General features: G+C 44.2%; 1 protein-coding gene across 1 annotated transcript; it reads left to right on the plus strand.

Annotated features, from left to right (window-relative positions):
- The first annotated feature begins 2,790 nt into the window (after positions 1 to 2,790).
- On the plus strand, positions 2,791 to 23,699 carry LGI2 (leucine rich repeat LGI family member 2). The gene is made up of 8 exons (XM_033060108.2): positions 2,791 to 2,972; positions 3,060 to 3,131; positions 5,972 to 6,043; positions 9,602 to 9,673; positions 10,996 to 11,067; positions 12,118 to 12,287; positions 16,984 to 17,148; positions 19,672 to 23,699. Exons 1-8 carry the CDS (start codon positions 2,791 to 2,793, stop codon positions 20,487 to 20,489), a joined length of 1,623 nt encoding a protein of 540 aa, XP_032915999.1. The 3' UTR covers positions 20,490 to 23,699.
- The last annotated feature ends 1,708 nt before the right edge of the window (positions 23,700 to 25,407 follow it).

Raw genomic sequence — 25,407 nt, forward strand, 5'->3', positions numbered from 1 at the left:
TATCCAACTTTTCACTGACCAGGATCCTCAGATGTCTTTCCACAGGTTGTTCTCCAGGCTGTCATTCTCTGATTTGTATGAATAAGCAGGATCACCTTCCCAGGTGAAGAATCTGGCACTTGCTCTTGTTAAATGTCATATGCTTGGTCACTGCCCAGCCCTCTAGTCTTAGCCACATCTCTCTGCAGGGCCTCTTTACCCTGGAGGGAGTCCACAGCTCCTCCTAGTTTACTATCATTGGCAAACTTCCTTAATGTTCATTTATCTCCTGTGTTCAGATAATTGATAAAAACCTTACAGGGCTCTGGCCCTAAAATGGAGCTCTATGGAACCCCACTGGTGACTGGCTGACAGTCTGATGTAACCCCATTTGCAGTAATTTCACAATTATAAGCCGCACCATTTTGACTAAAATTTTGCTTACATTTAGGAGTGGCAAATATATGAACAAATTTTGGAAATTTCCCAACCCGGGAGCCCGAGCCAGCAGCAGCCCTGAGCCAAGGCGGAGCCCACCCAGCCCTGGGCAGCGGGACAGTGGCGACACAAAGGCAGCGCTGCCCGGCTCCAGGGGGTGCGGCGGCAACACTGGCCGGGCACGCCCCTCTCCCTCTTCCCAGCGGCACCGGCCGGACACGCCGCTCCCCTGCCTCCCGGCAGCTGCGGTGAGCGGGGCTGGGGCTGCTCCCTGGTGGCCACCCCGAGCAGGGCCGAGCCAGTAAACCCCGTGATCCCGCGATCCTGTTACTATTTGGCAACTTTGTGAAAGTTGCACACGGATCCTCACTGCGAACGAAAGTGCGGCTTACAATCCGGTGTGGCTTACATATGGAGGAAAAACAAAACGTTGCCAACACCCCGGAAATGTGGCTTATAATCTGTGCGGCTTGTACTGTTACATTTCAATCCCAACCTGTCACTCAGCTGCTCACCCAGTCTATGATGGATTTTCTAGCTGCATGCAGGATATTTTGTCCAGAAGAATACTGTAAGAGACAGTAAAAAAACCTTTTTATTTCTGATAGTGTTCTCATAATTTTTAATATTCTTTTTTTCTAGTGCTTTCAATGACATCAGGATAAAGCACCAGTGACCCAGCTGAAAGAGAATGACAGGAAATCCAGCAGTTTTAACAGTTCACAACAATTTCTGTCTGCTTGTCAATGAAATAAACATCCTTAGATTATTGTGGCTGTAGAATTAAGATGAAGATGTGGTGCACAACAGCTCCTGCAAAGAGATGTGTTGCACAAATCATTAAAATCACTGAAAAGATTAAACGAGGCAAAGAAAACTGGGACTAACACTGACCTCAAACAATTTCTCTATCTTGTTTCTGCCTAATCAGATGATAAATTAATTAAACTGCTAGCTCAGGTGTTGCTCACACTTTCTGAATTTTTGCCTGCTGCAGGGTGAAGATGCAGACCTGGGTTTGCTCAGCACAGAGAACAGGAGTCTCTCTGGTGTCTTCAACCAGGAGGCTCTGCTGGACTGTGTGGAAAATGGGGAGGGGCAGCAGGCAAGAGCTGCAGCCCTGGGAATGGACACAGGAATTTTGCGACTGGCCCAAGCAAACCAAGAAGAGGCGCTTGGACAGAAAGGATAGTGAAGGTTACAAGAGTTACAAATAATAATTCTTTGATGCTACAAGACAAGTAACTGGTAACACAAAGTTACAGGAGTTATTCTTTCATTGATGTGCTCGAGGTGTGTCTTTCAACTCGGGACTGCACAAAAGTGGTTTTACATGTAGTTCTGAAATCTCTCAAGCGTTCAGATACAATATGATTCAATTAATGCCTATTTAACACACACATACTACTGGAAAGCAACTGGAATTGTGTGGAGTCATCATTCATTTGCTTCTTTCATGATCCAGAAATCCCTCGAATTGTACTTAGAACCATGGAACCATTATGGTTAGACAAGACTTCCAAGGTCATCAAGTGCAATCACCAACCCAGTACTGCCAGGTCCACCACTAAACCATGCTCTTAAGCACCACATCTACACATCAGGTTGCCCGGAGAAGTTGTGGCTGCCCCATCCCTGGAAGTGTCTAAGGTCAGGTTGGGCAGTCCCCTGACAAACCTAGTCTAGTGAAAGCTGTCCGTGGTGGGGGGTTCAGCACTAAGACCTCTTTAAGACCTCTTTAAGACCTGTTTAAGACCTCTTCCAACCCACGATTTGTGATATTTTGAGCACATCCAGGGATGGCGATTCCACCGCTTCCCCAGACAGCCTCTTTCAATGCCTGAAAACACTTTCAGTGAAGAAACTTTGTATGATATCCAATCTAAACCTCCTCTGATGCAAGTTGCCGTTTCGTCTTGTCCTATCATTTATCACTGGGGGAAGAGACTACATCCATCCCACTACAATCTCCTTTCAGTTAGTTGTAAAGAGCAATAAACCCCCCGACTCTCCTTTTCTCCAGGCTAAGCACCCCCAGCTCCCTCAGCGGACTTGTACTCCAAGCCCTTCACCAGCTTCGTTGCCCTTCTCTGGACGCGCTCCAGCGCCTCAGCGCTCGGGCAGCATCACTTCGGAGCTACCAGCGGGGGCCACCCACGCCCTCCGCATCCCGCGGGCGTTTGGCTTTTGGCTCTTATCCCGCGGGGAGGAGGAGGGTGAGGTGCCCCCGCCTCGCCTCGCCTCGCCTCGCCCCGCCCGCCGGGACCCCCCCCGCGTCCCGGCGCCGCAGCGGAGGCGGCGCCGCGCTGATGTCAGGCGCGGGGGGCGGCGGTGCCGGGCCGGGCGGAGCGGAGCGGGCACGGCGGTGCGGGGATGGCGCTCCCGCTGCGGCTCCTGCCCGCGCTCTGCGCCGCCGCCGCCCTGCTGGCGCTGCCGCCGCCCGCCGCCCCGCGCAGGCCGCGCTGCGGGCCGCCCTGCAGCTGCTGGCGGGAGTCCGCGCTCTGCGTGGGCGCGGCGGGGGCTCCGCGCCTCCTGCCCGCCGGCCTGGGCTCCCTGTGAGTGCGGGCACAGCGCTTCGCACCGCCTGGGCGGGGGGCGAAGGGGTGCGGGTCCCGTCTGATGGGTGGCATCTCTCTTTCCAGGAGCCTGGTGAACGGGACCTTCTCCGAAGTCAAGGACAGGATGTTTTCCCACCTGCCCTCCCTGCAGCTGCTGTAAGTATGGCACTGGGAAGGAGCACGGTCAAGTAGCGCTTCACCCCTTCCTCCTAAAGAGAGTCCCTTTAAGTACAGAGCCTCTCCGTTTCTCCTAGAGTTCTCTTTTCCCTTGTAGAAAGGGAGAAAACGGGAGAAGACAGCTTGCACTGTCCCCCAGTGTAGCTGCTGTTTCATAACCTTTCTCCTCAGGGATGTATTTTCTGCTCAGAAACAACTTCATACAATGTGTATTTAGTTATTAAAGGAGAAAAAAATGTTTTATAATGCCCTAAGTTCCTCTTTTCTTTTAACTTCGGCTTTAGTAAGTTTAAGGCTGAGTTTTGTCCCCCAGAGTTACGTGGTGGTGGCTCTCACTCCTGCTCACTTTGTGCCCAGGAGTCTGGCACAGGCTTTGTGACACAGTGAGGTGAGCAGAGGCTTCCAGGACACATTTCAGGGGGAATCCTCTGTGTGTGAAGTGCTGGTGTTGTCTGCAGCATGACTCTGTGCTTCAGCATACTACTTGGAGGGTGGCCCCTTGGATGCCTTCTGTCCCAGCAGCGCTCTGTCCCAGGTGACAGCGGTCTAGCTCCCAGCACTTTGCAGCCATCCCTCCTTCCTGACCCCAGGCAAGCTGCTTGGTCGTGCCCATGTTGCAGTTAGAGTCGTGTGCCTCCTGCTCCAGGAGCTTACCCAAACTTGCTTAATTTAGCTATCCCGGGAGGCAGCAGGGAAGATAGAGAGACTGCAGTACAACCCCCTGGAGAGCCTGGATACTCACTTCTCTGGTAGTCTGCAGCAAAGCTGAGCAGCAGCCTGCATCCTGTGCAGCCTGTCCAGAACGTCTGACACCAAGCAGGCCCTCCACATCTCCACCCCATGAGTGACTGACCCCTCCAGGCAAAGATACACTGCGAAGAAAAATTCAGCAAAAGGATCTAAAGCCTGCCAGAAAGCCAGGCTGAGTGCTTGCCACAGACCTAGATGTTAGAACTGGTCTTAGTAAGGGGTAGTCTCTAAAGGTGTCTGGTAGCTGATGGCAAGGCTCCTCTCATTGGGTACCCCATCTCCTTCGACTCAAAGGCCTGTCTTCCTACTGGGAGGAGCAGCACTCCCTGCAAAATGCTGGGGGAAAGGGGGCAAAGCAAGGGGTGGAAGCCTTCATCTCCTTTACTGTGAAACTGGTCCCAAGTGCTAGTTTCTGTGAGAGTTGGGGGTCAGCACCAAGCCCCCAGCAGAGGCCACAAGGACCTTGCCCACCAATAAATGGTGGCAAACAGTGACCTGTGCCAGGGAAGGAAAGGCAGGAATCCATGGATGGAAAATTAGAGCTGGGGGAAATCTAGCTTGGTTTAGATGATGGTACTAGGAAGAGGGAGGAAGAGCAGATCAATATTGTCCCTTGTCCTTAGCTGCAGTAGATTTCCTGGAGATGTTGGGGTGTATAAGGTGCTGGGGCAGAAGAGGTTCGTTGAGGAAGGCAGAAGTTGCTCATACCACTTTATGTGATTAGTCAGAGAATTTTGTCACCACCACCACCACCTTGGGTACTCACAAATTCTGTTGTTTAATGTAATTTGTAACTTTTTCCTTAAAACATGAGAAAAAATAATGATTAAATAACAAATAGCTGCATGCATAATTGACCACATGGACACCTTAGGACAATGTCTTCTGTGGCAGTAATCATGGTAAAATAGTAATAGAAGGAATTCTTTTTATGGTGGTCTTAATCTTTGTCAGATTTCTCTGAGATAATTTAAGGAGCATTTGTCTAGTATTAGCATAATATCCAGGGATCACAGGGAAAGTTTGCATTTCATGTTCATTAGTCTTCTAAATTAATTTTAGTAAAATGCCTAAAACCATACAAAAGGAAGATTAATCAGTTGCTCTAATAAAGCAATTAGTGCAGACATATTCATTCATTGGGGAAGATTCTGAGATTTTCCAAAAATTATTTCTTTTGAGTAGTGTTAATATTTTAGACCAAATAAGAAGTTTCACTGTTTTCTTGAAAGAAGATTGCCCTCTTTGCCTTTGAACATCAACATTTGGAGATTGTCCACTGTTGTGCTTTGATACAATAAAGAATGAACTTTACTGGCAAAGCCTCTGTAAGTTCCTTCTTCCTGGCTGTCTTGTGCTGGCTCAGGTGACATGCGCCTCTCTGGTGCAGCTCTAACATGTTTTCTCCCTGAAGTTCACACAGGAGTGGGGCAAGGCAGTGCCTGGAAGAGGCAGCACTGCAGGTCTTCCTCAGAGCCTGTGGACACAGGGCTTTGCTCTATAAAGAGAGCAGGATTCTCTGTCTCAGTGGTTTGGATGTGTCTGTGTTTCCAGCAGACAAACTGGCTGCTGTCCTCCCACTGGATGCTGTACCCCATCTGCAGGTCAGGCTTGGAGCATTCTCTTGGGAGAGTGGAATGAGTGAGCCCTGCCCCACTGCGACTGCATAAACGAGAGCTGGTGCTTGGGAGCTTAGGATTCGTGCTGAGGCGCCAGCTTAGAAGTTGTCAGTGGGGCTGGAGAAATAGTGGGAGGATGGGGCCCACACTCAGCAGACCTGCCTTCTAATGATGGCTTGTTCTGCTCAGTGAACCACAGAGTTGAGGAGCAGGTTACATTTAGCCAAGGTCAATGGCACATTTTTCCCAGGGAGTAGTGGACATTAACTACATCATGTAATGCCTTTTTTTCTCATAGACCATTCCACATATTTTATGTGTGCTGCATTGGTGGGGTGATACAGGCTCAAGTCAGTAGGATTAGTTTGGTCATGGGCAATAAACACAACAGGCATAATCCAGTGTGTCAAGTTTTAATGTGCTTTCCTAATGCCTGCTCTCCATTTTCAGCTTGCTGAACTCCAACTCCTTCACTGTTATACGAGATGATGCCTTTGCTGGTCTCTTCCATCTGGAATACCTGTAAGTTTGGTATTTTATGTCCTTTATAAATAAAAATGTTTTGATAAATTGCCAAGTCTCCTGCTACAGTCTTGGTCTTTACTGTGATTCCCAAGAGCAAGGGAGCTGAAGGATTTATGTTCCACTCCTGTGCAAAATCTTTACGGTGGTTGACGATTTTTCAGATGTTACAGTGCATTTTTAAAAGATGCTGTGAATGCAAGGTGTCTCTGTGCAATCACAGCACACCAAAAAGGCATTACTTAGCAAGAACTTGTCTTGGCTTTCCAGAATAGTGCCAAACCTGTTAAGGGGACTTGAACCTCAGGCAAGAGGTGGAGCAGCCTGTCCTGACCTATGAGTGGCCTGAGCAGGAATTGCAGAATACTGGTGTACTGCCCAGAACAAGTGATTCTGCTTCTCTTCTCTCAACTTTTATCTTCTACTTTGCCTTTTTTTCTGATAGTTGTGTAAAGACCATATAATTTATCTAATTAATTGTAAATACATAAGCATGTAAACATGCATTTCATATAATATAAATTATTGTAATTATTTATATTATTATTTAAAATTCTTTAATTCTTCTTTTGTTTATATCATTCACTTAGTTGATTTTTGCATTCCTTTCTTTTTCTGGTCCTTATTTATTTTTATTTTTAGTTCACGCTTTTTCTTTTAAAAAAGTGTATTAGCTCAAGGTTGTCCTCCCTTCACACTCCAAAGGACAGCATTTGTCTGTGTTACTCAGTATGAGCTGGTCTGTTTGAAACTGTGAATACAACCTGAAAAAAATCCTTGTTCCACCCACCTTTCCAAGCTGAAATGTAGCTGTGGAAAACATTTGTCCTTTTCTACAGGAAGACCAGTGCTCATAAAACTGACTGGTGCTCAAATCTTGAAGGCAAATAGTTATTATGGTGGGGTATTCAGGGTTAATAGTCTAGTATATGTGGAGTAGCCAACAATGGAATTTGCAGCTAATGATAAATGGTAAATGCTAAAATCCATGATTCAGCTACATCTGGATTTTTCAGAGATAGCAAGTTATCTAAGCATTCTCTTTTCCTTGTGTCTACAGGGAAAAATTATTTGCAGTAGTTTGTAAAAAGGAAGAAAAGCATCTTCTGTTGTACCATTAATGGCCAGCTTTCAAGTGCTGATGGGCTTGTCCCAGCAGCACAGCATATATTGTGGTAGTTGTACTGTCACTGCAAGCAAATCCCTGTCTGAATGAAACACCCTGCTCTCCTCAGATGGCCAAAGGGCACATCTCTGACCACCAGTGCAAGCCAGGGAGCAGGATGAAGACTGGTAAAGCCTGTCAATCTCAAATTTTTTTAGCAGCTGAACTGATGCCCAGAGAGGCTACCTGGAACAGAGGCTAGGCAGTGTTAAAGGAATAAAGTAGGTATTTATTAAAAGGCCTTCAAAGCATACATCTTGGGCAGTACAAAAGCCCAGATGTAGCTACACCCAAGATAGATGACTGGTCATGGGTTTTCACACTTTTATAAGTTTTGGTCCAGTCACATATTGGGGTTAATTGTCCAATTACAGTTCCAGGTTATGAAGTTCCATCATCCCAGATTGCTCTCCTCAATTTGCTGTAGTTTGTACTTTTTGGGCCTGAAGCTTCAATGGTGTCTTTGGTTCTCAGGTTGAAAAAGGATTGTTTTATCTAACTAAACTGTTTTACCTAAACTAACGTGAAGAGAACTTGCTAACACTTTCTATGAAGTTCAGAGTCACATGCTAAGGCAGTACAGAATCTGAAGCTAAAACTGAAGGCATCAGAACAAGTGGTTGCAGTTAAAGCTTGTGGTTGCCCTTTCTGCCAAATCCATAGAGCTCTTCCTCTTCCCAGAAAATCACCCCTCCACCTGTTGGGAACTGGCTGTGAGTTGCCTTCCTCTGTGATATGTTTTTTTGGCCATACAGCCAGTAAAACCAGTACAGCTTCCATAACCTATGTCTCTTAGTTACCAGGGATCAGACTTTGTAGAGCAGAAGGAAACCTCACTGACAAACAGGAATGACAAGTGTCTGTGTGTACAAAGCCAAAGTTTCTGGCCAAAGAGTAGCTGGGGAGCACTTACAGCTGATACCTTTATAGAGGTAATATATCTCCAGCTGTGTCCTGCTGCAGTTGCAGCACTCATAATGGCATTCAATGCACCTTAAACTGACTCTGTGTACCAAGTCTGGGTAAGAACAGGTCTGATAAAGACAGGAGCTTTGCTGGTGAATAGACTGGAATTCCCAGAGTAGCATCTCTTGGAAGCTAAGCTTGGTGATTCAAGAATCTGGCAAATTCTTGACTTCCAGCTTGTTGCAGTGTAGCCTTGTTTGTTTGCATGGACAACTGAGGTGGTGCTGTGCAGGGATGCCAGCTGCCAGTGAGGGTGTCAGGAGGCAGGGTGGCTCTCTGTTCTTGTGGACTGAATTTGTGGGTCCACACAGCCCTGAAAGGGCTGACCTGCCTCTGACATCTCCCATGTAGGCACAACACTTTCTCATCCACACTCTTTGCCTGCAGCCAGGGGCCTGGTCCCTTCATGAAGGATTTTCCCTACACATAAACTGCAGAACCAAGAGCACTTGTCATCTCCTGCATTACCATCTTCACTCTCTTGAGAAGAGAGCATTTTTTCTCTAACTTCTCTGGAGGGCAAACAGAGCTGCTTAGGAATAAGGGAGGCACTTTTATCTCATAAGCCTTTTATAAAGTCAGCATACAGTTGTCTTCATCCAGGTATAGCTGTATCATGCAATATCTTGATGGCCACCTGGCTGCAATCACTTTGCAGGGATGATAGTGTATTTAGGGATTCGTCCTCAAGTGCTCAGGGGTCAAGATGCTCAAATATCAGCTCTTCCTTTAAATGCTGATGTGCAGTCAGGAGGAGCAGTGTGCTGCTGGAATCGATATGTGCCTGTCGTTATTCTCCCAGTGCGCAGTGACTTGTGTGCAGCCAGCATTCTCCAGAGATGTCCCAGCTGGACAGAGCTGAACTGTGGCAGTCAGAACTCCACCAAGGCAGTGGTCTTGCTGTTTGTGCAGATGTCAAACATGTGCAGCTCAGGTCAGGGCTGTGTGGGTAGGAGGTGGCACTGTGAGTGCAGCCACGGGAGCTCCCCGTCAGGGCAGCCCTGGCACCACTGTGCTGTCTGCTGCCCTGAAAATGCTGGGGATTTGTGAGAGGGCAAGGAAGGACTTTAGCTTCTAAATTCTGCCTCAGGAGGCTCTCCTGCACAGGTCTCTTGCCTCACACAGCACATCCTGAGAGGATTACTAAGAGAGGAATATTTTTTTTTGCTTTACTCACTTTGTTCCATTTCTGATGGACGTTTGTGTCATGTGCCATCCCTTGTGCTGCCAGGTACTCACATTATTCCTTGCAGTCTGCCCAAGGAAAAGGGAAAAGGGAACGTGAGCAGCTCTACTGAGACCTTCCACCTTTCAGTCTGAAGGAGCTGCCCAGAAATATGCTGCATCTGGCAACCATAGCTTAAAGCACTGTGATGCTAATAATAATGTTACTTAAAGTATTTTAAAATACTTTTTTCCCCCCCTAGATTTATTGAAGGAAACAAAATTGAAACCATTTCAAGAAATGCATTTCGTGGCCTTCGTGACCTGACTCACCTGTAAGTTATTTAACACTTGATAAAGTAATTTCTGCTTGAACAAAACTCCTGGGTGACCACTAGTTTTCCTGCTACACAGAAAATTTCTCTTCCCTCTATGTCAGCTTTCTCCTGCTGTCAACCACATGCCTTCCACAAATTAAAAACCAGCCTTAGAGCAATTTTTTCCTGGGCAGCACTGCCCCATGTTGGGTTTCCTGTGTGCAGGCACAGCTGGGTCTGGGATGCCCCTGGTACCCCCAGTGCTGCACTGGTGCCATCACCACCACCACCACACTGTCTACTCATGATTAACATTCCTGCTTCTTTTCAGTGTGCTCAGTGATTGCTCTGTGGTTTACATTTGCTCCTGGGAAAAAAAAAAAGGGTTTACATATTTTACTTTTATGTGAACTTCAAGCAATCTCCATTCTTGAATGAGAATAATTACAGTAATTTCACGATTACAAGCCACACTGACTATAAACCGCATCTCCGGGTGTTGGCAAATATTTCGTTCTTTGTCCATAAACAAGCCGCACCTGAGTATAAGCCACTCTGTCGTTTGCAGCGAGGACCCGCGTGCAACAAAGTTGCCAAATAGTAACAGAATCACGGGATGGTGGGGTTTACTGGCTCGGCTCGGCCCACTCGGGGCTGCTGACCGGGCCAGGTGGCCCAGCTCGACGCTGCCACTCGGCAGGGCCACTTGGGGCCGGCCACCGCTGCCTCTGGGCTCGCTCACCCCGGCCCGGCGCTGCACCGCAGTGGCAGGGGGACACGGAGCCCGCCGGCACCCACGGCGGTGGTGGGAGGCGGGGATGGAGCCCGCTGGCACCCACAGTAGCAGCAGGCGGGGACGGGAGCCCCCCGCCTCCCCCCGAGCCGTGGGGCCGGCAGGAGGGAGCCCTCTGCCTCCCCCGGGCTGCGCTGCCTGAAGGAGGGAGCTCCCCCGCCTTCCCCCTGGCCCGCGCTGCCTGCATGGAGCCAGGCTCCACCCGCGGCGCGACAGAGCAACCAATTTGTAACAATCGCATAAAGCCAGGTTTTACTGGCAGGTTGCTCGACTCGGCACCTCGGTTTGCACTTCCGGGGTTGGAAATGTCAGAAAATTATTCGCATATTAGCCACTCCTGAGTGTAAGCCGCATTTCTGGTGTGGGAGCAAAATTTTAGTCAAAACGGTGCGACTTGTAATCGTGAAATTACTGTAATGCCTGTTCCTGGTAACTTCTAACAGTGCCAGTGGCTGAACAGTACTGGCTAATTAACAACCTGTAAGTGAGCTCAGGCTTGGTAAGAATTGCAAGAGATAGCAACGATATGAAGCTCTTTATTTTCTAGTTCTTTGGCCAATAACCATCTCAAAGCTCTGCCAAAGGATGTCTTCAGTGATCTGGATTCTTTAATTGAACTGTAAGTAAAGAGAATCTTTCTACTGCTTTTGGCACTCTTGCTCTCAGTTTTAGGTTCTGGGTGTGTGGTACTGTATCTGGTATCTACACAGGAAAAAAAGCATGGTTTTTTGTTCTAGCTTTTTTTTCATTTTATAATTGTTTGCTTGATAGACTCTTCTAAAGTAACTGCTATTTCTTAAATCACTGTTGCTTCTTGTGATGCTTGTACGTATCTTGTGTTATTGTACTTCTTTCTGATGTCTCATGCAAATTGTGTTTTAGAGAAATTCTAAATTAATTCTAAAACTACAGTTCCCCTGAACATATTTCCCTATTATTGTTGCATGTTCCCTGAGATTATTTTAGTACAAGGGATTAGTTAAAAAAAAAAAAAAAAGCATATTTTCCTTGTTTCTGTGCAGTTTTAGCACATTGCTGACATTCTGTCAGTATTTCCCTCTGTAACTAGAATTCCCTATTTTTGACCTGGCTCTTCTAACCAGCAAAGTAAAATTGTAAGCCACAAAAATTGCCGAAGGGGAAAAAAACAAGTACGGTGCTGAAATTGCATATACATTAGCAGGAAGAAGTAAAGTTGACTCTATAGCAGCAGCAACTCAAAAATTGCAAGTCTTACGTCTGTATTTTACATCTTCAAAACTACTCTGTCCACCAGTTGTACTGGAATAGTTTAGTGAAGGAATGGGAATTATCTGTGTCAGTGGTAAATGGTGCAAAGGAGGCCTGCAGCAGACAGCCTGAATGTCAGGATGTATTACATGACAATCCTCACCTATGAAAACTTACCAGAAAAGTAACTTTACACATGAATCACAGGGCTCCATTACTATGATTATATACAACCATGAACTGCAATGTTTTTTCAAAACACTCAGTGAGAGATCATAATAAATGAATCAAATTTAAGAAATTTCCCTGTTTTCAATTCAGAACAATTCAAGGATACTCATATATTATGAAATTCAGCATGTCAAGGTGATGACAGTTCTGTAGTACTCATATTGCTATCAACCTTTTCAAATATGTTTATTTCTGTGTGTTTTTTTAGAGATTTAAGGGGAAATAAATTTGAGTGTGACTGCAAAGCCAAGTGGTTGTTTTTGTGGTTAAAGATGACAAATTCCACAGTTTCTGATGTCCTGTGTATTGGTCCAGCAGAATATCAGGATAAGAAGTTAAATGATGTGACAAGTTTTGATTATGAATGCACCACTACAGGTATTCAGAATGTATATTTCTAAGCACACTACAAATGGTTAAATATCAGAAGTTTAATGATACCCTTTTGCTTCTATGAGCATGACCTGGGGGGAGGAAAGGGTTACATACAAAGCACTTCTAAGTACTAGAACAAGTACAAAATGGGAAAATTACATTTCGAAGCCGAAGTACGTACTGAGTTTTTATTTGGATTAAGTGATAATGGGAGAAGAGCTCTGCCTATTCATATTCCAAAAGACTTGATTATGACTCAATTTGTGGCTTAATTCTCATCGCAGAATGCTTTCTATTATCTGGAATAAAGCCATATAGTTATGGCAGATGAGCTTCCCAAAATCTCTGTATTTCACAGAAAGCAATGAAAATAAGTTCCGAAATGTGGCTATAGCTGTTATCTTTATTTGATAAATCATGACTTGTTAGCATCAAAGATGGTGGCAATAGTGCCAGAAGTTCTTCATGGAACTCCATTAAGTTGAAGAGAAAAGTCCAATAATATTCTGTCTACTGTCTTGCCTAGGATCTTGATTTTTTATTTTTTAAAGGTAATATAAAGCATGCTGAAGGGAGTGAAGAGAAATTTGCATGTGGTTACGCTTATATTTTATACCCAAACTGCTGCAGTTACCTATCTTTAAATGTAGTCACATCATATAACTGAAAATATCAGCTGCAGGTATTGTTTTTCATCTTTTTTGAATAGGATGTCAACGCTCTGCCTTTTTTCTAGACAGTAATATCAAAGGTGTGCAAGTTCTCATTTGTCATCAAGTCAGTCATTATTATTAGAAGATAAGAGAAAAGGTGATTACTAGTAATGTAAAATGAAATTTCAGGAACGGTATGAAAGGTGCTTTGATGGCAATATGTGAAGGAAAAGAAAATGAACTCAGAATTCAAAATTGTGTCAGAGGAACAGCAGAGGTAAGGAGCTGCATAAAAGGATGTCAAACACAGGAGAGCAATGAAGTTTAGAACAGCACCAAAGTTACATTCCTACATCTGCCAAATCATCTAGACACAACAATGCAAAGTAAAAGCAGGCTTTATTTTGTTGCAATCTGGTTTAAGCAGCTGTGCAGCAATAATAGAGGAAAGGAGAAAGCCTTACCTCGTCCTCAAACCTATCCTGACCTACTGTCCCTCTGTCACTTTTTTGTATCTAGACACTGTAAAGTTACTCCTGCCAAAATTCACCCTTAACATTGTCCATTTATCATTGTAAGTGAAATTGCACCAAGAATAAATCTAATTTCACTTGCTGCAGACTTTTTTGGGCCCATGGGGCAAGGATTTCCCAGCTGGAATATTTGTTCAAAAGCCCTCAGAGAAGTGCTGCCATGGCACAGCGTGTTGCTCTCTTACTCTGTTCTGTGTGACCTCGGTGGTCTGTGGTGTGGTGTCAGGCCACTGCTGCTTTCTCCTTCTCTGCCATTGCCTTCCCCAGATCCAAAGGGAGTGCAAATATGCCCAGGTTCCTTTTTGAGGACTAATTACAGGCTTAGAATACATCCTGTATTCCAAGTAAGGCAATACACCCCATAGGTGTATTCTCCTCTCCCAGTCAGTGATGGGCAGGGCTCTGCAAACCTCTTTCATTCATGTTAGTCTTTAGTACAGTATTTCCCTCCTTTGCCAGGTGGGATCAGACTTTCCATCATTTCTGGTCGCCAGCACTCAGTGTCGAGCATGACTGGATGCAGGACGTGGTAACAAAGCAGTTTGCTTGGTAAAATGGGTGTCTCATTGGCCCAGTCAGCTCACCACATCAGCTGAACTGCTACAATGGTAACAGGAGAGATGGAAAGAGGTGCTGCCAAATTTAAAATAAAAAGGCAAAAACCAAAATGGTCCTGTTGCTTCTTCACAGAGAAAGTGATTGACAGTATCGGTGACCTGCATTTTAACTCTTTTTGTGATAGCATCTGTCTTTTCCATTTCTCTGGCTTGCATCATGGAAGCAGGTTAAGCCATTTCACTTCATTTCTTGTCTTTCTTCCTCAACAGTATGTGAGGGAGTTGTGCTGTGGCTGTGAGCACCACAGGGGAACATGTAACTCACTTTCAGGAGTCTGGAAAATAGCCACTGGAAACAGGCCATGTGCATGCCTGGGACCTGCAGGCAGGGATCATCTCACTGAGCTTTGGAAGCTTGTTTTCCCCTTTCTTTACCTAGCTGGGATTGTCTTCCGGAGGTGGTTTTCTCTTTTCCTGCTGTCTGGAAGGAAAATCAGTTTGCAAATTAATAGGTACTGCTCCATTCTTGCTCCTGTGCTGGAGATCTGTAGTGGGAGATGGGAAAGGACGGTTAACACTCCCTGCTGGCACACCCAGGTCCTGGGTAGCCTCACCTGGAGTAGGAGCGTCCAGTGCAGGGCAGAAGAGATGTGAGGAGAGTAGGACTGAATTGCAGGATACAGTTTTGGAGCAGCTGCACAAACAGACCATCACTTATATTTTTCCTTAGTGTTCTATAATGGTCCCTGCATTCTCCCCCTCTCCAGTGCTGACATCAGTGCTCCTGTGTGCTGGGATCAGCCCAAGCAAGGGCTACCAGAAGGAAAATCAGCCCAATAAAAGTGTTTGGTTCCTCACCTGTGGCACCATGATTCCAGTTCAACCACAGAGGGAGCAGAGGTGGAATAAGTGACTGGAGGACATGGGGACATCCTCACTCTCAGCCAGCAGAAAAGAGCATGAAAACCACGTGTCTGGATACAGGGCGAGCAAAACTGTGCTTGGGCTGAGAGGGAGAGAGGGGCAGCTCATGCAGCCAGCAGCACAGGGGCAAGCATGGACTGTGTCCTCTGCCCTCTCCCATCCAGAGGATAACACTTAAAAGAGAAAGGTATTGGAAAAGGGCTCCTCCCCCAGTCCTGGATCTACTGTATTAGCTGTTTCTAGCATTACAGCAAGATACGAAGAACTAAATCAAGCCCCTCAAGGCCTAAATTTTTTGCAGCCCTGATGTGGCGGTAACTTTCACTGTGTAACCCTGTTCTACATTGCAATCTGGTATTGCCAGCTGGTGCTAAAACCAACATTTATTGCTTTTTACTGATTACAAATTATTTCCCTACCCATTTTCACATACAGACTGGCTTGTTTCAGTTCACAGATTCCCCCAAAGTGTTTCGCAACTGTTCAGATTTCAAGAGATGTCTTTTCAGGATTATTTTTTTGGTCTTTTTCCTCAATATTTTTATTTTTTGTGACTGTATCTGCTATTGCTTCATCCTTTAGCTACCTTTTATAACTGGTCAGTTACTTTTACTTCCTGCATACTTTGGTGTCAGTTTTCCTCAGCCCTTTTAGTTTCCCAGTGAGAATGAAGATAACTTTCTTGTTTGCCTGCCAGCATTTATGAACCAAGCCCAAGCTGTATTTATAATAGTCCCTCCAAGAATGAAGACTGTCATTTCTTTCACAGCTGTGGAACCTGCTCTGTTTTTTTAATAGTAGTCATCTATCTTTATTCTCCACAAGTGTAACTCCTCAAGGGCAAGGCTTTCAAGCATGCAGAAACAGAGGGTTCTTCATTCAGAAGCAATTATTTCATAATGCACCAAAATAAGGGACTTGAGTGAGGACTTAATTACCATTTCACCAAAATCCCTGGATGCTCAGGCCCTTCCAACATAGGAGTGCGTGGTGAAGGTGTGTAGCAAATGGAGCTTAAAACAGAGCAGTGCCTGGCTCTGCAGAGAAATGGCAGCACAGGGAAGATGCCTTTCATTTTCTACACATCTATATCCATGCATTACTTCAATGCAGGCCTCCTACCACATCTGGGACCTGAATGCTTTGTCAGCTCTGCCACACCATGTTTTTTTCCTGATAATAGAGATCTCGCACAGCTGTCTGGTCAAATGTCAAATTCAGACCCAAGTCTCCTCATTTTGCCCCAGACTGGTTCTGTGGTGCCTGCTGACACACCCCAGGGTGAATTTTCAAATTAGGTCTAAAAAGGTGTTTAATTTTTGAGGAAAAATTTTCTTTAATTATGGAGTTAGACTCCTAATCTTTACAGGTTGCTCTAATTTGTCAGTCTTATTGTCTAGGATAAGTTTTCCACTGGATAGTAATTTTCAGGTTGGTTGTATTTTATGCCTAAACTACATTATAATGCCCCATAAAACATTATGTTAACTGAGTTTTTGATTACACCATTTTGTCTATGGTCTAGGCAAAATGGGGTTATCCCCAGGCAAACTTAAGATACCATTTCACTTTCTGCCTGGTTTAGCATAACACAAATTGCTAGTGATTAAATTTGCATGACTTAAGAAGTTATTGGACTTCAGCTGGTAGTTGCTGTCTCTCAGCTTGAATGTGATTCTAGCAAGGCCATTTCACTTGACGGGAAAGCAACTTCCAGCTGTGGGGAAAGAGACTTCTCTCTCTATGTCACTGATAGTATCCAGCCTCAATGGAAAATCTGAATTTTTTCACTGTTTGCATATCTGATCTCCTTGACAAATACATTTCCAGAGGACAGTTCATGATGCCTAAAGCAGGAGATGCTTTTCCTGTTGCTGCATGCCTAACATGAGCACTGATACTCCCATGATAGCGTTATACAAAATCCAGAGTATTTCACTCATTTTTCAGTGTACATCATTCTAATCAGTGACCATGTACTCTGTGTTTCCAGCAAGGATGTGTCCTAACTGTTGTAAATGTGTTTTTCTAGATTTTGTTGTCCACCAGATTTTGCCCTACCAGTCCGTTTCAGTGGATACGTTCAACTCAAAGAATGATGTGTTTGTAGCTATTGCACAGCCCAGCATGGAGAACTGCATGGTGCTGGAGTGGGATCACATTGAGATGAATTTCAGGAGTTACGACAATATCACAGGTATATGAACTCTGGGATTCCAGGCACTGATGAGCTGTTGGCATTTCCCAAGGGTAAGATTTGCAGATGGGACCAGTTTGTTGGGTTTTGCCCTGAATCTCTGTTGAATTTGGCTGGTTGAAATGAGTGATGCTGGGACATGAGTGACTCCATGGAATAATGTGTCTTGTTAACACATGCACGTTTAACCTTACTGTAGCACACAAACTAGGCTTTTCTTGTCTAATCTTGCAAATTTTTCTGAAGGTACAAACGCTTGCCATGAATGTCACACTATGGCCCAACTTAGCACTAGCTACCTCAATCACGCAGTAAGTTAAAGCAGAAACTGAAGGAACATTTGAACTTGCCAAAGTGCCTGCAAAACAGAATATAAAAAGGATCTATTGCATGTAGAAGGAAATAGGTCTGAAGGATGCTTTTGGGTGAGCTGACCAAGAAACCAGTTGAAAATGACAGAAATATTTAAGCTATGATCTTTACCTAAAGAGATGTGCTGTAAAGCTTCAGTATTTACTTTCAATTTACAAACATGCCCAATTAACATCTTGGCCAGATCAAACAAAAAGCCTGTGTGGATGCCAGGTGATATTCTAATGCTGATTTTCTCACAACTGTTCTGTCCCTAATCAACACTTGTGGTGCTCAGTCACACCATGACAGCAGAGGCAGAGTCTTCAAACCTCTTATCTGCTGCCTGATTTCCCAGATACTCCAAGCCAGAGATTTTGAAGACTCAGGAGCTAAATTATCAATGGAGCATCTTTCCCTCCTGTTCCTTGTTGTGTGTGATTGATTTTTTTTTTACCTTATATTTTAGGATACATAGAGTATGCTGTGTCCTCCTCTGGTGTTGACTTCTACAAAGGCAACAAGCACTTACCTCCTGAGATCAGCTGTGTGTGTCACTAACAAAAGTTTACAAGAAGCTACCCCTCTGTCAGGAAATTTTGGAAATGAAAAATGCTTTTTTAGGTTTCATTGTGTTTTGGTAGATTAGGGTAAAATATGTACCAGGGATGTAAACTGAGGAGTCAACAGCGCAGAGAGAGCTAGCTGAGCCCTAGAAAATATCTGGAAATTAAACTGAGAGTTTGACTCATTTGCAAAGATAGCTGCCTTCCAGGTGTATTTCACCTTTCTCTGAATGACTTGATAAGGAGACATTTCTGCCAGGGACTTGTGTCCTAGCTCCATACCCAGAGTTTGCTCCTGGAAGGTCTAGCATGAACTCTGGACTCTGAAATGTAGTGAGCCTGAGATTTTTGCCAGGGGACACAGGCACACAAAGAACCTCCTGCAGAGCCTGACGAGTGTTTTGTAGAGCTCTGGAGCCAGCTCCACAGAGAATTTCACTACTTACCATATGCTTGGCATTTGGACATCTAAATTTAGCCCTTTCCAACACGGGCTTATGGAGCTGATCTAGCTGTTGAGGTTGCCTTTACAGTGAACATGAAGAGAAAAAGCATTGCTGTCCTCTGCAGAAGGAGACAGGACATAGGTGAAAGCTCTGCTAGAGTTTGTGTTTTGACTAAGTTAGATCAGAAGGAGCCTGGATGGTCAGCTCAACCACTCTTGTCTGTGCTGCAGACACCTTGCTGTCCTTGAGATGAAGGTACCCCAGCTCTCCTGCACTCGGAGGGTGGCAGATCATCCCAGGCCAGCTCTGAAAGCCATGGGCAGGGGACCAGGAGGAGCCAGGGTAAATCTCCTGTAGTGACTGACCAAGGATGCACTGGGGAACTTGTGCAGCTATAGCTCTACTCAAACTGTGCTTCACAGACAAATTCCTCTCTGCTTCCAACAGCACCTATCGTAATAGCCTCGTTGTTACTTTTGTGGTTTTGGTTCTTCTTTAGTGTAACTATGTGTTCTCAAAACAGACCATTACCGGATTTGATCTATCTGGCAGCTGCAATATTCCTAAATATTTCTAGTTTAACAAAATCTCAAGGAAGCCTAACACAGAGTTAAATGTATCTTTTTCATCCTGCTGTCAGGTGATATATCCACAAGATGCATCAATATTTCTGTGTACATTAGCAAAAAGCTGACTCTAACTCTTCTGGAGCAAGAAAAATATATTATATTTCATTTTTGTAATTAAGATGGAAAGATAGACATTACAATAACAAGATAATTCCAGGTATCTGATGAACAGCAAGATAAAAACTCTTGTCATTTTTCAATTATAAAATTTAGCTTAAATAATTGCTTTGAATACTAGGGACCATGTGTTGGAACAAACAGAGAAATAAAAAGTATTTTACAAAAAAAGGAATTAGCATTTTATGGTACATCATACTTGCAGACACTGCAGGGTGGGACATGTAATCTCTCCAGTTACTGGGAAGCAAAAAGTTTCAAAAGGTGCTCTGATGGCAAGTAGCAGAAGACAAAATTATGAGATGGTGCAGATTTAAAAGAGGGGAGGGGTGATTTGGTGATGTCTGTGGTGTAAAGGGTGGGTTGTGCTGTGCTAATGTGTGTGTTGTTTTGTTTTCTTTCTTTGGGCAATAGGTCAGTCTATAGTGGGATGTAAAGCCATCCTTGTTGGTGACCAAGTCTTTGTGGTCGTGGCACAGCTCTTTGGTGGCTCACACATTTACAAGTTTGATGAAAGCTGGACGAAGTTTGTCAAATTCCAAGATATTGAAGAATCTCGCATTTCCAAGCCAAATGATATCGAGCTTTTTGAGATAGACAGCGAAATGTTTTTTGTCATAGCAGATAGCTCCAAAGCAGGTTTGTCAACAGTGTATAAGTGGAATAACAAAGGATTTTATTCATATCAATCTCTTCACGAGTGGTTCAGAGACACAGATGCTGAGTTTCTCGATATAGATGGGAAATCACATTTAATTCTCTCTAGCCGTGCCCAGGTGCCCATTATACTCCAGTGGAACAAAGCCTCCAAAAAGTTTGTCCCACACAGTGAAATCCCAAACATGGAAGATGTCTTGGCTGTGAAGAGTTTCAGGATGCAAGATGACCTTTACATCACACTCACAAGATTCATTGGTGACTCCAGAGTTATGAAATGGAATAGCAAACAGTTTGTGGAGATACAGGCTCTTCCATCCCGAGGAGCCATGACGCTGCAGCCTTTCTCCTTCAAGAACAATTACTACCTAGCCTTGGGAAGTGACTATACCTTCTCCCAGATTTACCGGTGGGATGGTGAAAAGAAGATATTCAGATTATTTAAAGAAATCTACGTGCAAGCACCACGGTCTTTCACAGCTGTGTCAACAGATCGAAGAGATTTTTTCTTTGCCTCTAGTTTTAAAGGAAACACTCAAATATTTGAACACATCCCCGTTGACTTGAGTTTATAAAAACTGGTGGAGTGAAATTCATGTAGAATGACATTTATACACAAACAAAACAAAAAGAGACCTTTCCAAAAAGAGGGTGCACCTATGGAGTATGATGACATTTTCTGAACTTTTCAAACTTGCATATTAATCAGGGACTGCATTTACTTGGTTACTGCATGACATGTCCATTTTATCCTTTTTCAAAGACATCTTGCAATCTGCAGTCATTCAAAGAAGAGTGCAGTGCATTAGAATTAATGTTGTCATCTAAGAAAATAATCTAAAATTTATCCAGAAAACTACCTTGAGCTGAATATCTCATAAAGAATCTTTATGAGTTGAATCTCATAAAGAAAGAGTGAGCCATATAAAGCATAAAAATTATCTTGACTGCTAAACTAATGTTTTAGTAGTGTAAGTTTTAATATTACAGCCAGTTCTTCATGGTTGCTGATAAATTGCAAAAGCAAACAGGAACACTCCTGAATACATAGATGCTACTTGTCCTCAAAATCTTTCTTTCTGGTTCACAGTAAACCCACGACATCATTATAATTCATTGCAAACTGAAGGGGGAGTCAGAATCTATTGCCATTTTTCTTCCATTATTCACTTTTTTTCAGCAACAAATTGTGCATAACAAGTAGTCCAGCCCACAGTAAATGGGTAGCCAGGAAGAATGTGTCACTTCAAGACTGTGAGATCTTAACAAGTTGACACAGACAGAAAATACCAGAGGTCTGCATGATGCCATGAACAAATCAACTACAAAACCCACCCATTCTCTGTTTTAATAGGTATTCCAGAAATCTATCCACTTTGCCCTAATTCATACATTTCCTGATGATTCCCAGTAGATTCTGGGTGTTTAAGATGTTACTCTTTTGTGAACTCTCATTCCAGAAGGTGGAGTTTAAGCTTTGCCTGAAACAGGTGTTGACATAGATGCACTCCATGTTGTAGCTTCTCTGTACTCACTGGAGGTGATTTATTGTTCAGTGTTTCTCTCCCAGCACAGCTCATTAGCAATAAACTCAGGTTTGGGACATCGAAGTTGTGTTTGGGAAATCTTCCTTCTGGCTAAAGTCTGTGATTTCAGTATCACCAAATCATCTGAAATCAAGATGCTGGAGCTGTTTCAGACTAGAGCTAATCCTGCCTCCCAGAAATATTTTCACTGGGTGAGACCAGGCTGTTGCCAGGTTGCCAATCCACTGAAGATTAAAGAGGAAGATGTGGACAGACTGTGTTTCATTGGTGTTTTGGGTGCTTACAGACCAAGGCGTTCAGTAATCCTAAACAGGGCAATCCTGGCACACAGAGCCTCTCAGGATAACAGCAAGGGACTGTTATCCTGGAAAGGCTCTTTGCCAGCCTTACCCAACAAAATTGTGTATCAGAGCTCTTGTTCTCTTACACAACATATTTCTTTAGGTTTCCCTACCACTTAATCTACTAGGTTGTTTTATCATGTCTTGCTGCTTCACTGCTGCCTTGGATAACAGGGAGACAGGAAGAGCAAAGAAAACTGTCCTTTATTTTTTCATACTTTGGCATATCTCACCATCCTTCTGCTGAATGAGTTTCACATTTTTCCCCTGGACATGTGAAACGTGGCCTCTGATCACAAACAGGGATGTTCTCATAGGCTTTCTGATATCCAGGGTGTGAAGTGTGCTGCAGAAGAGGATTATGTATAAGGACTCCCATGAGGAGTCATAACCTACCAGTGACCTGGCATATCACAGTCCTCCCCAGCTTTTGCCTCTCTGCTATGAAATTAAATTATTAATGGCCTTTCAGAGACATAACTCATTCTCATTTTCAATTATGTGTGAGGAATTTTTTTCCTACAGACTTGTTCAACCTGATTTTGTTTTTAAATACTACTGGCAACCTGGCCCATCTCACCCTCTGAAATATTGAGCACTTCCCTCTGAATCCCAATGTGGTGTCAGTCCCAGTGGTTCAATCAGGATCAGTAGATGCAAACCAACGCTCTGCAATAGGGTTTAGCATACCTCTCCTAGGATTAAGCTAACAAATCTGACAAATGTGTAGACACTGACATGTCTGCCAGTGAATGCATCTTCTTACTATGTTACCAGTTCACTTTTTAAAGTGGAGATGGCTGGCAAGCAACGTTTATTTAGCCTATGTTGTGGGAAAGCATTTTGTATTGCTTTTCTGTCAAGCATGCAAGTTTCACTAGAGTTAGATATTCTGATGAGGGTGGCATTTCTCAGTGCTCCAGCACTTCCTTGTAGGGCTCGACTGTGAGTTCTAGTCACTCAGGAAGTGGCATCAGTCAGAATGAAAAGCTAGTTTAGAGAAATTGGATCCTTGAACAGGATGCTGGAAAAAGGCTTGTGTATTGAATACCAGGAGATTTTACAGTATCAAGAGCCAAGGGGATTTTGAGACTTGGCTATCAAGTTGAATTAAATTAAAATGGTCTCTGCAGAGACAGGCTTAATAAAGAGGATAAAGCGATCCACAGGAGTCTAGCTCATTCACAAGGGACCAGCAGAAGAGAGTGAAGGAAATGAATTCTGTGGGCAGGCTGCCACTTCTGTTGAGTAGATGTTGGGTCAGAAAGCCCAGCTCAGTGTCCCTCCAGCTTCAGGAAGAACCTGGAGTCAGATACTGGCCTGCCTGTTCTGCTGAGCTCATGCACGGGAGGTCAAAGAGCTAAAAGGGTGGACAAAAAGCATCTTGATTAAGAAAAGGTTATGGTGCTTTTCACAGGATTAAACAAAAGCAAGTTCTGAAAAGGAGCCTTGTTCTGCTCTTCCTGCTCCCAAGGAAAAGCTGCAGGAGGGAGGCAGAAAAAACAGAAATCACTAATCATTAAAAATACTTTCTGCCTTTCCAATGCAACCACGGGTTGTCTCCATGGCCTATATTCTGTAGTAGAAATTGTTTTGAATAGTAAATAAAATATGCATATCCTTAATTCATTGAAATGTTATACCATCAGGACAGTGAAAAAGGATAACAGAACATGCCACTGATAATTTTTAATGTATTGTAAAATACATAAATCTATGTAAAGATCATTAGTTTATATCAGCATTGATTTAATACACACTAGCTACAACAGGAGCATTTTAACATTGTATATACATTGAGCTTTTTCTAGTAAAGAGGAGCTGATGCAATCTATGCTACTGACATGTACGTGTACTCTTTCAATATATGAATAAAATGTAGTTAATGTGACTAATAGTGGCGTGTCACACATGTTAAAGTACCCACGTTTTGAGGATCCACGCTGCCAGAGGAATAAGCAGGGTGGGCAAATGGGTCCCAGCCTATTTATGATCGGGTCCAGCTTTTGACAAGGTGCAGAAAGCCGTGCTCAGACTACAGTAATTTAATGATTATAAGCCGCACCATTTTGACTAAAATTTTGCTCCCAAACCGGAAGTGCAGCTTACATTCAGGAGCAGCCAATATATGAACAAATTTTGGAAATTTCCCAACCCGGAAGTCTGAGCCCGCAGCAGCCCCGAGCTGAGCCGCAGCCCATCTGGCCCTGGGCGGTGGGACAGTGGCGGCGCAGCGGTGGCGCTGCCTGACCCCAGGAGGCGCGGTGGCACTGCCCGGCCCCGGGAGGTGTGGCGGCAGCGGCCGGGGACACCGCTCCCCTGTTTCCCAGTGGCAGCAGCAAGCAGGGTTGGGCCGCTCCCTGGTGGCCGCCCCAAGCAGGGCCGAGCCAGTAAACCCCGTGATCACGCGATTCTGTTACTATTTGGTAACTTTGTGAAAGTTGCACGTGGGTCCTCACTGCAAACGAAAGTGCAGCTAATAATTATATATGGACAAAGAACAAAATGCTGCCGACACCTGGAGCTGTGGCTTATAATCAGGTGCGGCTTGTAATTGTGAAATTACTATACTTAAGTCCTTCTTCTGTGCCAGATAGTCTGGACCTCCAAGGTTTTTCTCTTCCCTGATTTCCCCTTCACTCTTTCCTTACACCCCATCTAGTGTTAGCAAGTAAGTAACGCAGTCATTGCTGCGAGTTTTGTTCATGATCTCAGTCCTTACCACAAAGTAAAGAGATCTTGGTTTTCAAAATAATGAAAAAAAAATACTTAAGATACTTAAGTGGATTTCTTACATGCTGAATAAATAGAAGCCAAGCCCTAAAATGACTTCCAAGACTTTCAGATCTTTGCTCTGGGGTCTCTTAAGATTTGTTAAATTTTACTGAATCACTGATATTTACTCTGAAATTGAAAAAAAATAAATCTATTAGCAGTAAACACACTTTATTTAAAGCAATCCTTGAGCGCTGTCCACTGATCCTGCTAGTCACTAATACAGGGGGTAATTCTTTTTTTTCTTCTTAATTCTTCAGAAATAGCACAACTCTCTGTAACTAATTATAGGCTTGTGCAATCAAAGACATGTCTGACATACCATAATGGGATGCAATTGCTGGGATCATTGCTTTCCTTTTGGGTATTCTACCTTTTTATGAGTCAGCAGCCCTTGTGGTGTGGTTCACTGAAACTCCATCATAGCTCAAACATCAGTTGCAAATCAGCGCTGCTTCCTCACCTACCTTCCCCTGCTTTCTTTGCCCTTGCTAGACGAACATTTTTTCCCACCCATTACCACATTCTTCAAATCTTCCTTGGAAAGTATCTATTAGTCCTTGAAAGTCATAGCAAGATGCCAAGAGAAAGGCACTCCTAAAGAGCAACGCAGGATGGTCACTCCTCTGCAAATTTCTATGGGAAGACAGAGCAGGGTATTTTTGAAAGGTCAAGCTAAAGGCAGATATGCTAGAAGAGCTGTAAGAGTCCCACTCATGCCCTCGAACCCACTCACTCTTGGCCCCCTGAGACCCTGAGATGAGCTGCTACCACTGCTCCCTCTTGGCAGCACTGCTCACAGCCAGGAATTACTGAGATTTCTTTTTCAC

The sequence above is a fragment of the Catharus ustulatus genome, chromosome 5 (assembly GCF_009819885.2).
Source record: "Catharus ustulatus isolate bCatUst1 chromosome 5, bCatUst1.pri.v2, whole genome shotgun sequence".
In the NCBI taxonomy this organism is placed as follows: Eukaryota; Metazoa; Chordata; class Aves; order Passeriformes; family Turdidae; genus Catharus; species Catharus ustulatus.

Coding starts and splice junctions, on each gene's coding strand:
- LGI2 (XM_033060108.2), top strand. CDS start 2,791: ATGGCGCTCCCGCTGCGGCTCCTGCCCGCGCTCTGCGCCGCCGCCGCC. Junction 3,132..5,971: donor CTGCCCTCCCTGCAGCTGCT/GTAAGTATGGCA, acceptor CTCCATTTTCAG/CTTGCTGAACTCCAACTCCT. Junction 6,044..9,601: donor CTCTTCCATCTGGAATACCT/GTAAGTTTGGTA, acceptor TTCCCCCCCTAG/ATTTATTGAAGGAAACAAAA.